General features: G+C 60.3%; 4 protein-coding genes across 4 annotated transcripts; all 4 read left to right on the top strand.

The window, feature by feature from the left end:
- Positions 1 to 184: 184 nt before the first annotated feature.
- Positions 185 to 2,908, top strand: SPSK_07028 (uncharacterized protein; the record flags this gene model as incomplete). Its single annotated transcript, XM_016733698.1, has 1 exon — positions 185 to 2,908. The coding sequence occupies one exon, from the start codon at positions 185 to 187 to the stop codon at positions 2,906 to 2,908; it is 2,724 nt and encodes a 907-aa protein (XP_016591641.1).
- A 525-nt stretch (positions 2,909 to 3,433) lies between these two features.
- On the top strand, positions 3,434 to 5,059 carry SPSK_07404 (NUDIX family hydrolase; the record flags this gene model as incomplete). Its single annotated transcript, XM_016734067.1, has 2 exons — positions 3,434 to 4,277; positions 4,365 to 5,059. The coding sequence occupies 2 exons, from the start codon at positions 3,434 to 3,436 to the stop codon at positions 5,057 to 5,059; spliced, it is 1,539 nt and encodes a 512-aa protein (XP_016591640.1).
- A 2,123-nt stretch (positions 5,060 to 7,182) lies between these two features.
- Positions 7,183 to 10,467, top strand: SPSK_06941 (uncharacterized protein; the record flags this gene model as incomplete). The annotated part of the gene is made up of 2 exons (XM_016733611.1): positions 7,183 to 8,025; positions 8,116 to 10,467. 2 exons carry the CDS (start codon positions 7,183 to 7,185, stop codon positions 10,465 to 10,467), a joined length of 3,195 nt encoding a protein of 1,064 aa, XP_016591639.1.
- Positions 10,468 to 11,011: 544 nt separating this feature from the next.
- On the top strand, positions 11,012 to 12,778 carry SPSK_07323 (uncharacterized protein; the record flags this gene model as incomplete). Its single annotated transcript, XM_016733987.1, has 1 exon — positions 11,012 to 12,778. The coding sequence occupies one exon, from the start codon at positions 11,012 to 11,014 to the stop codon at positions 12,776 to 12,778; it is 1,767 nt and encodes a 588-aa protein (XP_016591638.1).
- Positions 12,779 to 12,885: the final 107 nt, after the last annotated feature.

Below are 12,885 nucleotides of genomic sequence, written 5' to 3'. Positions count from 1 at the left end.
TGGCGTGCCAACCAAATCTTCACGCGCTGCCCCTTGATCTATTTACATTGGGCCCAACATCGTCGCCCACGATCGCGTCTTCTATGCGATAACATACCCACATTGTCGCTGAAGCGCACTCCCTGCAACACTGTCTCGTCTACGGCAACTAGGATGCGCGCTGCGCATGTCCTCACGAGCGACAATGGCTCGTAGCGAAACTCGCGTCCAGACCGGCACCGGACCGCCCGACCTTCGTGATGTCATTCTGCTGTCCTCGTCGCCCGCCCTGCCACCCGCGCGGCCCATGTCGTCTCTCCAAACAGCCGATACGTCCAGACCAGCATGGCAAGACCGGAGCTTTGACCTGTCGTTGCTGAGCAGCGACCCTCCAGAAGCTGCAACACGAAGCGGGTCTACTCCGACAGGCGCCGCACAGTCGAAATACTTTGCCGACCACCAAGACGTTCTGTCGTCTCTGCCTGCTGCTCGACTGGCGGCTGTCGACCTGTTGCCAATTCTCCGGGAAGAGCCAGCAAAGTACCTCAGCGGCGACCTGGAGTCCGCCCTACAACGCCGCCGTGATTGGACACCGCCGCCCGCCGACACTGTGGCTGCCGCCGGCGAGATCTCCCGGTCACAACACCATGCAGAGGACTGGTCGTCGTCGCCAGGCGAACTGGTGAACCGGCCAAACAGCGTCTTCAAGAGTCTTCAGACCAGCTTCGGCTGCAAGGAAGACGAGAGCCAACGGAGCAACCATGTGGCCACAGTCACAAGAGAAAGCTCGTTTACAAAACGGAAAGCCATTGAGGCGATCTCCGTGGGTGTTGCCGGGCGGCCGGCAAGCAGGGAGACCTCGCCGACAAAGTCCAAGGCTCCTAAGAAGAAGGTGCGGACCCTGACAGAGCTGGCCGTTGCCGCCTACGCCGACTCGACGGTAACAAGTGGTGACGCCCTGACAGCCACATCAACGAAATCGACGACAAAGAAGACGACAAAACCACAGGTCGAGGGCGTCGACGAGAATGTGCCAGAGGCCCGCTCGGAGGTCCGCCCCGGACTTCCCATGTCCAAGCTGCGCAAACTCAAGACTGCGCGCGCAGCCGCTGCGGCCAAGAAGCCGAGAGGGAAAAAGGCACCGGCGCCGCGCAAACCCGCGCTGTTGTCGCCCGCGTCCGCGCGCGCTGCAGCCACTCGACAGGACTTTCTGTTCGGCACATCGAGCCAGCTTGCGACGGAGGCGTCGCCCACATTTCTGCGGCACCTGCACACGGCGATGCATGCGTCCAACCAGGACGCGGACGACGGCGACGACAACAACAGCCGGGAGCGGAACCGCATACTCGACATCATTGACGAATTTGACTCGGAGACCAGCCCCGACGTGAGCACGGTCGACCTGACCGGGCAGCGGACGCCAGGTCCTCTCGAAGCGGCCAAGAAGACGAAGACGTTGTGGGGTGCGGCTGCCCGGGGCGAGGACGGTTTCCTGATTGACAATGTGATTGACCTGGACGACGCCATGGAGTTCCCCGAGGACCCCCACCAAGTCATTGCCATGGCGCAGCGCGCAGCCGAAGAGGCCATCCAGAAGGAGGCTCAAGAGGAAGAGCCTCCTGCGCCGGCACCGGCGTCGACCGCAGCAGCATCGACTCAAGCGACGCAGTCCTCCCGTGGAAAGGGCAGACTGCCAGCCAAGGCAAAGGCCGCAGAGGCGGCAAGCACAGCTCAGACGGTGGTGTCTCCTCCTCAGAAAGGGACGAAGATGACATCAACAAAAACAGCAGCAGCGTCGAAGCCCAAAGCGACAAAGGGGACAAAGGCGACAAAGGCAGCACAGGCGGCACAGGCGGCACAGGCGGCACAGGCGGTAAAAGCACACGACGCTGTCCGCCCCAACTTTGCTGTGCTCACGACTGCTCAGCTGACCAAGAAGGTGTCCGACTATGGTTACAAGGCCATCAAAGCACGGTCGGCCATGATCACCTTGTTGAACGCGTGCTGGGATGCCCAGCACCCAAACATGGCTACGGATGGGCAACCGACGCCAGTCGCTCTAGCTTCGACGGACCAAGTGGCGGCTCAATTAGCACTGCCCAAAGATGCCACAACACCTACCGGCAGCGAGTCACTACTACTAACTCAGCCGAAAGTGACAGCACCACGCGTCACGAAACCAGAAGCATCCCAGGTCGCGCAAACTACACAGTCGACAAACCGCGGACTGACGACATCACCACGAGCGGCCTATTTTCTGCCCAAGGGTACTAGATCGCCCACACCTGCACGAACGGCCGCAATCCATACCACGGCCAAAGCGACTGCCAAGGCAACAGCAAAAGCAAGAGCAAGGGCGACCACGACAGCATCAGCATTGCAATCAGAAGCAGCAAAAAGACGCAAGGCGACAAAAGAGCGTGTTGTTTTCGAGATTGACGACTCGGAATCCGACGGCCGCTTCTCGTCGCCCGAGCCTGCAGGTGTGAGACGTCCACTCACCGAAGCCGTTGCTGTTGATGTTGGCGAGGACGTCGAGAACGGCGAGAACGACGACGACGACATTGTGGCGACCGACCTTGACGAGGACGACGAAAGCAACACCATGGACAACGATGAGGCCGACCTGTCGCTGGCCGACGCACCGCTCACCTACGAGCAGTCGGAGCTGTTCCGCTACATTGCCACGGCCGTTACCAGCGCGCCGCCCACCAGCGACCCGGCGGCGCCGTCCTGGCACGAGAAGATTCTCATGTACGACACCATCATCCTGGAGACGTTTACGGCCTGGCTCAACGACGGGGCATTGCGCGCTGCTGGCTATGCGGGTGTCGATGTGACGCCACTCGACGTCAAGAAGTGGTGCGAATCCAAGAGCGTGTGCTGCACCTGGCGCAAGAACTTGCAGGGAAAGGAAAGGAAGTGGTGAGGACAGCACAGGCTGCTGCAGCGTTTATATATTTGAACAGGCGCTTATGACACTTATGATTTGGAGACAGGATACATTTTGTATTTGCAGGGCTTTTTTTGTTTTGTTTGCCATTTTCAGCGACCAATGAACGGCATCCTTGGACGCCCCATTGATGCTCACTGCATCTCTCGGCATGACACGTATAAATACTTTCTTGGGACGAACGACGGCCTGTGCTGAAAGTTACAAGTGCGGAGAATGCTCCGTATTCCAAGATTCGGGGCCGCTCCCGCGTCTTTCCCCACCCAAAACCAGGCCCATAGCACTGCTTCAAAAGGGCGCCAAGCTTGCCAACCTCGGCATCACCGCTAAGCCGCTAAGCCGCTAAGCGTTATCCGCCCACCGCTACAATGACAACAAACGGCTGCTTTGCCCACACACTGAATCAAACACAGCACAGCTGGTTCGAGGTCTTGTCTAGCCCGTCTCTCCTCGCTCTGTGGCCCTGTCACCGGACAGTGGCCGTCCTGCATCTGCCACGACATGCCGCCCGGTCCACGTCCAATGCGGGCACCCTCTCGGCTTCCACTTCCCACTCCCTTTGCTAGTAGCCACCACCATCAGCGACGACTCCTCTTTCACGTGCTGCAGCGGACATCGAATGCACTCCGGCCGTCTCAGGAGCTGCACCGACTCTTGCACCAACCATTGCGGCCTCCCTTTTGCCAGCACAGATCCTACACTCTTTCGACTCTGGCAGCCTCGGGTCAGACATTTCGTCGTGTCGTCCATGGTGTCGTCGCCTCATCTCCCAACACCCTCACATCCCTCCCTTGCTCTTTGATGCCTACCTCGACCTCAGCTTCAGCCTCGCCGTTGGTCCGGCGCGCCTTGCATGCAACAGCCTCACGCCGCGACAACTCCAACGCCGATGCTATGGCCGCGGACCACAAGAACAACAAGAAGGCCGGTGGCCCGCCCAAACCGCCCAGCATCCCGGCCCCCAGTGCCAGCGTCGTCGTCATCTCCCCCCAGAACGAGATTCTGCTGTTGCACCGCCGACAGTCGGGCACATTTTCGTCGGCCCACGTCTTCCCGGGTGGCAACCTCAGCCCCTTCCACGAGGGCAGCACGACCCCGGCCGTTGACAGGCCTGAGCGCCACGTGGATGGGCCGGCGTACCGCATGGCCGCCGTCCGCGAGACCTTTGAAGAGAGCGGCGTGCTGCTGGCGCGGGCGGCCGGCCAGGCGGCAGCGGCGCCCACCGAGAACCGCGCACTCCTTCAAGTCGAAGAGGCGGCAAGCAAGACGGCGCGCGTCGGCGTGGCCAACGACAAGGTCCGCTTCGAGGACTGGCTAGCAAGTGTTGGCGGGATTGCTGACTGTGGTGAGTTTTCTCGTCGTCCGGCTGTCCAGTCCGGCGTCGTGTCCCTCGTCACACATTTTGACGTGCACACGCACCGCTGACCGTCAGAAAACTTGATACCCTTCACGCGTTGGTTGACGCCGCCCAACCTCAAACGCCGGTACACGACGCAAATGTACCTGTATTTCCTGCCCCTCGTCGACCATACAAAGACGACGTCTGCGGCCGGTGCCGCCGCCGGTATGGACAGCAACAGCAACAACAGCAACAAAAACGGCGGCGCGTCTGCCGACCAGACCGAGGTCACCGAGGCCACGTGGGCCAGCGCCGCGACCTGGATCGGCCGGGCCCGCAACAACGACATCATCCTCTTCCCGCCCCAGCTCTACATCCTGTCGCTGCTGGCACCCCTCCTCCAGGGCCCCGCCGCCTTGTCGGCCGGCAATGCCGACGTGTCGCCCGCCGAACATTACGCCGCCGAGCGGCGCAAGGTCGCCGCGTTCCTCCACGACGGCCCCGCGCCCGGCGAGGACAAGGCCACATTTGTGCCCTGGGCCGACCGCGTCATCAGCCCCCGCGTCGCTGGCAAACTGGCCGACGACGCCAGGGGGCGCTCGGTCATGACCCTCGACTACCCGGGTCCGGAACTGAAGAACAGCGGCCGCGGCGGCGATTCGTACCGGGTGGTTGTCGTCGGGAACTTGCCGCCCGGTCCTCCGCGCGATCTGGAACTTGCGTTGCGGGCCGACGTTATGCCGCAGGTGGTGGCCAAGCCCAAGATCCAAGCGACGGGCAGGCTGTAGTCTGTAGTCCCAGGTTCGAGGCATATAAATAGTCACAAACGCAGAACGGGCCTCATTGTATATAGTCCGTGATTCCGTGATTCCGTAATTCGTCGTATCTAGTATCACGAATCTGATGAGTACAACGCGACCCCTGCATTACCATCGCCGAACGTTGTGCACTCTTTGGAAGTAGACGGCCAGCGGCAATGCTTCTTCGTCCTGACAGCCAATTCAAATTTCTTGCTTTTCTACAGAAACATGACATTTAAGCATATCGGTCGCGGAGGATTCCGGCTGCGGAATGCTTGCCGGCGTTGCGTTGAAAATGACTGAATGCTACTCCGTAATATTGTACGACCGAATTCTCAGCCAAAAGAACAACTGTACGATGCTTACTGTGGGCGCCATGTGTGTGGATCGGCTTGGCAACTTAAAAGTGTATCCTGCTGCTCGGTGTCGGCGCCAATCTCCCAATGCGGCCGAGCGCGCCTGCAGTCTGTAAGTCTCGCTGTGTGGGGCGTATGTCCGCTCCTTCCTTTGCCGTGATCCCGTTTCCCTCATCCTACGAACAGAAATAGGACAAAACAGGAAGCGTTCCGTGGAAAAGCCGTTTTGCACTGCTCCTTACCTCCCCTCCCCCCACCAATCCTTCCTTCCTGCCTCCATGAGTCGCACCTGCCATTCCGCATCTCTGAGAACCTCGGGTTTTGCATGGGCAAGTGCAGTTGTGTGCGAATAGGCAAGGACTACACGAATCATGCTTGCCGTCGTCGGCCTCGACCCCACGGGTTGGACCTTCTTGTCCAGGCCAGATCTATTCTCGGGGCTTCTTTTGTTCTCTCACCTTTCACTTTTCACGGCATTCTATTTTCTAGACGTTCTAGCGGGGACCCCGTCTGCGGCTTGGGCATGTTTCGCCTATCGAGTAATTTACACGTCCAGCTGCACGTAAGACAAGACACTGAATCGGGCTTAACTTGGGCCGCTTGACAGGGCCACTGCAGCCGGCGCGGCTGGCGCCTTATGGGCCTTGTGACTCTGTTTTTGCGACTTTTTCCTGCTTCTGACGAAAATGACATAAGCGCCTTAATAGCTTCGGCTTAGCTACTTCTGGCGCCCGCCAAATGCCGCACAAATGCCCTGTATCTCAAGACTGACCCGCAGCCTGTCGTCTCAACATTCAGTTAAGCCGCTGTCGCTCCTCCCCGATCCGGCATGGATTTTGTGCTTGCTATGTCCTCGCCCGCCGTGCACAGCTCCTTCCTCCTGTCTTCCCCCCGTACCTTCCGTCAATCACATCGGAATGCTACACTACCGATACTTTTTGTGCACGCACCCACCCATTCCTTCCTCTTCAGATTGGGGACAGGCATTGGCAACTTCCTTTAACACCACGTTCGCCATTACCTCTTTCCCATTTTACTAGTCTGCCATAAGTCAGCAGGGCCACCCCGCCATCGACCTCCCTGCTCTGTATTTGACGATTCTCCCTTTGTCCCATGTGCAGCTTCCCATCTCTCCCAGGCCCTTGCAAATTCCAGCCTCTTTTTCCTCTTTTCCTATTTTCCTCTATTTCCTCGTTTTCCTTGCACGTGTGCAAATCCAACTGCCGACAAGTACGACCATCAATTGGTGATGAGGCTTTTGTCTGGCTGCTTCTGCTCCTTGTCGTCCAGCTGCCAACCTCGCAAGTAATTACACGCTGCGTCTCGCACGGCGGCCGGCAGTCTTCTGATTCTGAGCCGCCCATTGGCTGTCGCCGTCAATTTTGCCCGCTTCTTTTTGCCCATTGTCTTTGCGGCCTCGTCCACACTTGGCTTATTACGGCTATCTGCCCCGTTTTCTTTTCCTTTTCTGTCTGTTTTCTTTTTTTGGCTGTCTCGTCGACACCTTGCCGTCCTCTTGTCCCTCCAATTCTCTGGCTGCATCTGGTCGGCGTCTTGATCTCGTCCCTTGTCTCATCCTCTCCTCGTCCCCTTTTATACTCTTCTACTCTTCTCTTCGACGATCGTCGCCTCGTCCTTTATCCGACATCGCTGTTTGCGCGACCTCTCTCCCACACACTCTCTCTTTTTTTCTCCATCCTCTCGTCGCCCACGTCTACATCGCCCCCGCACCCACCACCCTTCTCCAACCGAACCATGGACGACAATTCGTTCAACCTCCCCCTCCAGCAAACGCCCGACGTCGAATCGCCCTCACCCACCATCACGCCCCTTCATGAAGCATATCCGCCACTCGCCCCGTCGGGCAACCACAACAACCACAACCAAGGCCACGGCCACGGCCACGGTCACGGCCACCATGTCGCCGGCCAGGCCCATGCACAAGCTGCCGCCCAGCCCATGCCGCCCATGGCGGGCGCCACCGTCTACACGCCCAACACCGCGCCGAGCTCCGAACTGAATCCCCGCAGCTGCGTCACATGTCGCCGCCGCAAGGTGCGCTGCGATAAGCTCATGCCCTGCACCAATTGCCGGCGAGCCATGGTGCCCTGTGTCTTCCCCGCACCCGAGCGCGCCCCGCGTCGGCCCCGGCGCAAAGACCCCGTGTCGCTCAAGCCGCACCAGTCCAGCGAGCGCGAGATTGAGCTGCTCAAGCGTCTGCGCAAACTCGAGGGCATCGTCGAGGAGCTGAGCGGCCAGGTCGAGATGGAGGCCACGAGCGGCAAGCTGCCCGCGAGCAACAGCAATTCACCCGAGGCCGCCGCTGCCGGCAGCGACGGCGCTGCGCCGCGCTCCAGCCTCGACCACGGCACGACCCCGAGTGCCTCCAGCTCGTGGGGCCAGTCGCCCAAGCTGCCCAACGCCCAGGGACCAACATCGGGCAACAGCCCCGGCCGTCTGATCGGGCGCAACTCGAGCTACGGCGCGCTCGTAAAGCAGACCAAGGACACACAAAAGCAGCTCGGCCGGCTCATGATCAATGACTACGGCCGGTCACGCTACGTGAGCAGCGCCTTCTGGAGCAAGATCAACGATGAGGTATGTATATTTTTTGTTTGTTTTTGTTTGTGCCTGTGCGCCTGACTATTTCTCTGCTGTTGCTAACCACGCTTTGCCTGTACCGTACAGCTCGACGAAATCCGCGCAGAGACACAGCGCATCTCCGACTCCGAGAGCGACCTGTCCGACAACGAGAGCACCCCCGGCCACGACGAAGACCGGCCCCAGGCCGACCACCATGCCTTCATCTTTGGCTTCCAGTCCACCACCGTCGACCTGCGCCCGCTTCACCCGCTGCCGTCGCAAATACCCTATATTTGGCAAGTGTACCAGGAGAACGTCGATCCCGTCGTCAAGATCCTGCACATCCCGACGACGAGCAAAGTCATCCGCGATGCGCGCACCAACCTCGACAACATTTCCCCGGCGGCCGAAGCGCTCATGTTTGCCATCTACTACGCCGCAGTCAACTCATTAGACGAGAGCGAGATTCATACCAACTTTGTGACCGAAAAAAACACCCTGCTCAACAAGTACCGCTTTGCCCTCGAACAGGCCCTCGCCAAGGCCAACTTTTTAATCTCGTCCGACCTCGTTACCCTGCAAGCCTTTGTGCTCCTGCTTGTGCTCGTCCGCCGCCAGGAAGATACCCGGCTTGCATGGACGCTGACGGGACTGGCCATCCGCATTTGCCACTCCATTGGCCTTCACCGCGATGGCACCAACTTCTCGACCCTGTCACCCTTTGAAATCGAGATGCGCCGTCGCCTGTTCTGGGCCCTCTGCATCCTCGATATGCGCTGTGCCGAAGACCAAGGCACCGACCTGAGCATCCTTGAGCAGGGCGTCGACACGCTGCCGCCGCTCAACATCAACGACACCGACATCAGCCCCGAGAGCACATCGCTCCCGCCCTCGCGCGTGGGCGCCACCGACATGACCTTTGCCCTGATCCGCTACGAAATCTGCCGCGTCGCGCGTCGCCTGCATGCTATCCATTCGGCTATGGGCCCAATTGAGGCGGGCGATGCAACGCTGACGCTCGAAGACCGCGAGCGCATGATCCACGAGGTGTACGACCGTGTCGAGAATGTGTATCTCAAGCACGGCGACACACACAGCAACGCCATGTTCTGGGTGGCGGCGAACATTGCGCGCGTCATCTGCGCCAAGATGACGCTCGTCATCTACCAGCCGGTCCTGTTCCCCGGCCCAGCCAACGAGGGCATGTCGCGCGCCGTCCGCGAGCGCCTGTTCACAGCCTGCACGGAGCTCTTTGAGTACAGCTACATCCTGACCATGGACGAGCGCACCCGGCAGTGGCGCTGGCTGTTCCAGACCTACACCCAGTGGCAGGCGGTGGCGTACGTCTTGATCGAGTCCGGCCGCCGGCCCTGGTGCGCCTCGGTCGAGCGCGCCTGGAACAGCCTCAACTCGATTATGGCGTCCAGCAAGCCGCACGACCACGAAAAGATGACGGACAATGCGTCGCTGTTTGTGCCTCTCAAGACGCTCTACAACAAGGCGCGCAAGCACCGAAACGCCGAGATTGAGCGGCTGCGTGCCGATCCGGAGGACGTGGCGCGCCTCGACAGAGAGGACCGCTCGCGCCTCAACCCCACCATGTTCTCTGCCTACCACGGCAGCCTCGACGGGCTGCAGTGGCGCGAGCGCTGGCTGCGCCTGGTCGGCGCGCCACAGCTCATTGATGAGCCGGCGTCCGTCTCGACGGCCGCGTCTTCGATGAACCCCTCGACGCAGAACCCCTCGACACCCGCCGGCGATCTGGCGACCAACAAGGCCGCCGGCGGTCTCCAGCTGCAGCAGCAACTACCACAGCTTCCCGTGCAGCAGCTGAACCAGAGCCAGCAGCAGCAGCAGCAGCAGCAGCAACAGCAGCAACAACAGCAACAACAGCAACAACAGCAACAACAGCAACAACAGCAACAACAGCAACAACAGCAACAACAGCAAGGCGAAGCTATTTCCAGCGACCCACAACACCCAGCCAACAAGGTGCTGGACAAGGTCTTTTCGAACACGACGTTTGAGCCGACGGATCTCTACCAGGTCCTGAGCCTCGGCAAGGTTCCCAACGGCGGGCCCGCCGAGGTGTTTGGCTCGTTTGGAGGCGCGGACATGCCACGACAGGACATGACGCTGGCCGCATTCGCCACGGACCCGTCGCTGGCGTTTTCCAATCAAGGCATGGCTGGTGGTAATGGCAACGGCAACGGCACCTGCACCACGTCGCAGGCCGCCGAGGCCACGCCGCTCGTCGACGCGATTGTCAAGGACTACCCGCCGCCGTGGCTGTGGACCGACGACAGCGTGGACAACAACACCAGCCAGTTCCCGAGCATCCTGGCCGATGCCGGCGACGTGAAGATGGATGACATGGACGAGAACTTTGACTGGCAAGACTTTAGCGAGACGCTGGGCGGCATGTCCAACGGCGTGTGGAGTTCGCACGGTCTGTAAGCACCGCAGGCCTGGCTGTGGTTCGTACTATGACAAGGAGTATGAATTAAAATGGTTTACTTTAACGAAGCATGGACTATTTGCGCATTGAAACGGGGGTCGGTGGAGTTTTCACATTTATTTATATCATATTTTCTATTTCATGAATTTTTTTGACATTTTTGACATTTTTGGTGAATATATTTTATGCATATCGAAGTCAAATCATTTTTCACTTTTGAGGTGCATCTAGTGCTTTCAATGCGCATTCTTCTTGGCGTTCTCATCGTTGTACAAAGATGGGGCTGTCTTAAACACAGAAAACTGATAGCTGCAAGATTCCGGGGACGATGACTCTGAGATGTCGTCACAGGTACAAGGCTTAGCGCCTGCCAGAACTGTCAGAAGCTCCAGGAGTGACCCACTTTTCGGTTCCAATAGGCCCAGCTCCACCGCGCTGCCTGAAAGCTTCACGTCACCCAGCATCAACAGACACACTTCTCCTCGACTGTACGCGTCCTTGCGAGCAACCCTCGACCGTTCCTCTCCCTTCTCCTTCCCCAACATGGATGACCGCCGGGCATGGCGTCTGCTGCCGGCCGCGCACCCGGATGTGCCGGTCCTCCTCGTCGCGACGTCATTTGGGCCGGCGGCGTACAGCGTGTACGTGACGGACCTGGCGCACGTCTGGGCCGAGCGGCTCGAGCGCCGCGCCATTTGCATGCGCGCGTTCCAGGAGAACACGACGATTGACCCGAGCTACGACAATGAGCAGATGGGCGTGTTTCTGGGCAAGTTGCAGGCCGCCCTGGCGGGCGATGCCATCGCTGACGGCGATGCCAACGCCGAGACGCGGCTGTCGCTGGCCGCCGCCCCCAAGGCCGACGGCGATCTGGTGCTGCACATCACGTCGGTGCTGCCCGGCGGCCTGCCGCCGCTCCAGTGGCCCGTGCATCTCACGCGACAGCCGGCGAGGGCGGTGGCGGCGGCGCTCGTGCTGCCCCTCGTGCACGACCGTGCGGCGCACCAGCGCACCGAGGCACGGCTCGTGGCGGCGCTGCAGGACAAGGACGCGGTGATCAACAAGCTGGCGGACAAGCTGGAGGCGATGGGGGCGGGTGTGGAGAGTGCGTTCCCGACGCTGGCGGGTGGCGCTGGCACCGCCCCCAGCGCCCGAAGAGGCGGGCGCAAGGTCGCGCGCGCGGACATGGAGGCGCGGGTGCGAGGGCTGGCGCGGTTCGACGAGGCCAGGTTCCGGAAACAGATGCAGGCAGAGGATGTCCAAAGACAAAGGCAGACGGACGAGGACGGCGCCGATGCCACGAGTACGGTCACCCAGCTGGTGGAGGCGGCCTTTGGCAGCGGGGTTGAGCTTCGGTACGACGCCGACACGGATGCAGGAGGAGCGTCTCCGTCGTCACCCAGCCTCGACGGCTGGTGGCAGGCGCTGGGCACAGGACTGGGCGTGCCTCTGAAGCGCACTGGGCCTGCCACGGGCAGCAACAGCCAGCAGTCTGGGTCCCGCAACGACCGCGACGCCGCCGCCAGCGACGAGCAAGGTGACGGTGCTTTCCAAGAGGCGACACCGAATAAGACCAAAGCGGCAGCGGCGGAAAAGACGAATGCAGCCCCCAAGAAAGAGGCTGAGGAGACAAAGCCCGACGAGGACGACCCTCCATCACCGATACCCGCAAAGGCAAAGGCAGGGCTGGGCAAGATTGGCCGTCTTGGTGCCATAGGGAAGAAGCCCAAGGCAAAAAGCCCATCGCCGCAACCGCCAGTAGGAGACAAAGAAGACGGCAAGGGAGACGAGACAGCATCTGATGCTGAGGATTTGGAGCCGCCAACGACGAGGGCGACAGAGAAAAAGGAGGCCAAAACCGCGGTTGGCGGCGACGACGACGAGAAAGAGACGACACCTACGGTGACCACGGCCTCACTGCGGACAAAACCTGCCCGGGGAGGACTTGGACGCATCGGTGGGAAGAAAGAGAAGCAGCCTACGCCGGAGCCGGAGCAAGAGCCAGAGCCGGAGCCTGAACCGGAAGCAGAATCAGAAGCAGGCGCAGAGCCAACACCGCTGAAGAAGTCGACGGCCAAAGCGGCCAAAGGTGGTCTGGGTCACATTGGCAAGGGAAAGCCTGCGGCGGCGAAAAAGGAGGCTTCGGACGACGAAGATACGGGCAAGCGGAAAGCAGCACAGGAGGACGAAGAGACAAAGCCAGCGGACGCGCCTCCGCCGCCCAAAGAGGACGCCAGCAAGCGGGCCGAGGTGCTGCAAAAGGCGGTGGAAAAGCACGCAGCACCCGTACGCAAGAAGCGCAAGTTTTAAGCGAACAACGACCAAGCACGGCCGGCACGATGACAATGAATGTATGATATGTGCAGACCAACATGCTACAGTACACAAAGAATAATGATGGACGACAGCAATGATGG

This window comes from Sporothrix schenckii (genome assembly GCF_000961545.1).
Source record: "Sporothrix schenckii 1099-18 chromosome Unknown Cont41, whole genome shotgun sequence".
Lineage (NCBI taxonomy): Eukaryota > Fungi > Ascomycota > Sordariomycetes > Ophiostomatales > Ophiostomataceae > Sporothrix > Sporothrix schenckii.
Note: the sequence above shows the minus strand (reverse complement) of the source record. Positions and strands in the feature narration are given on the sequence as shown.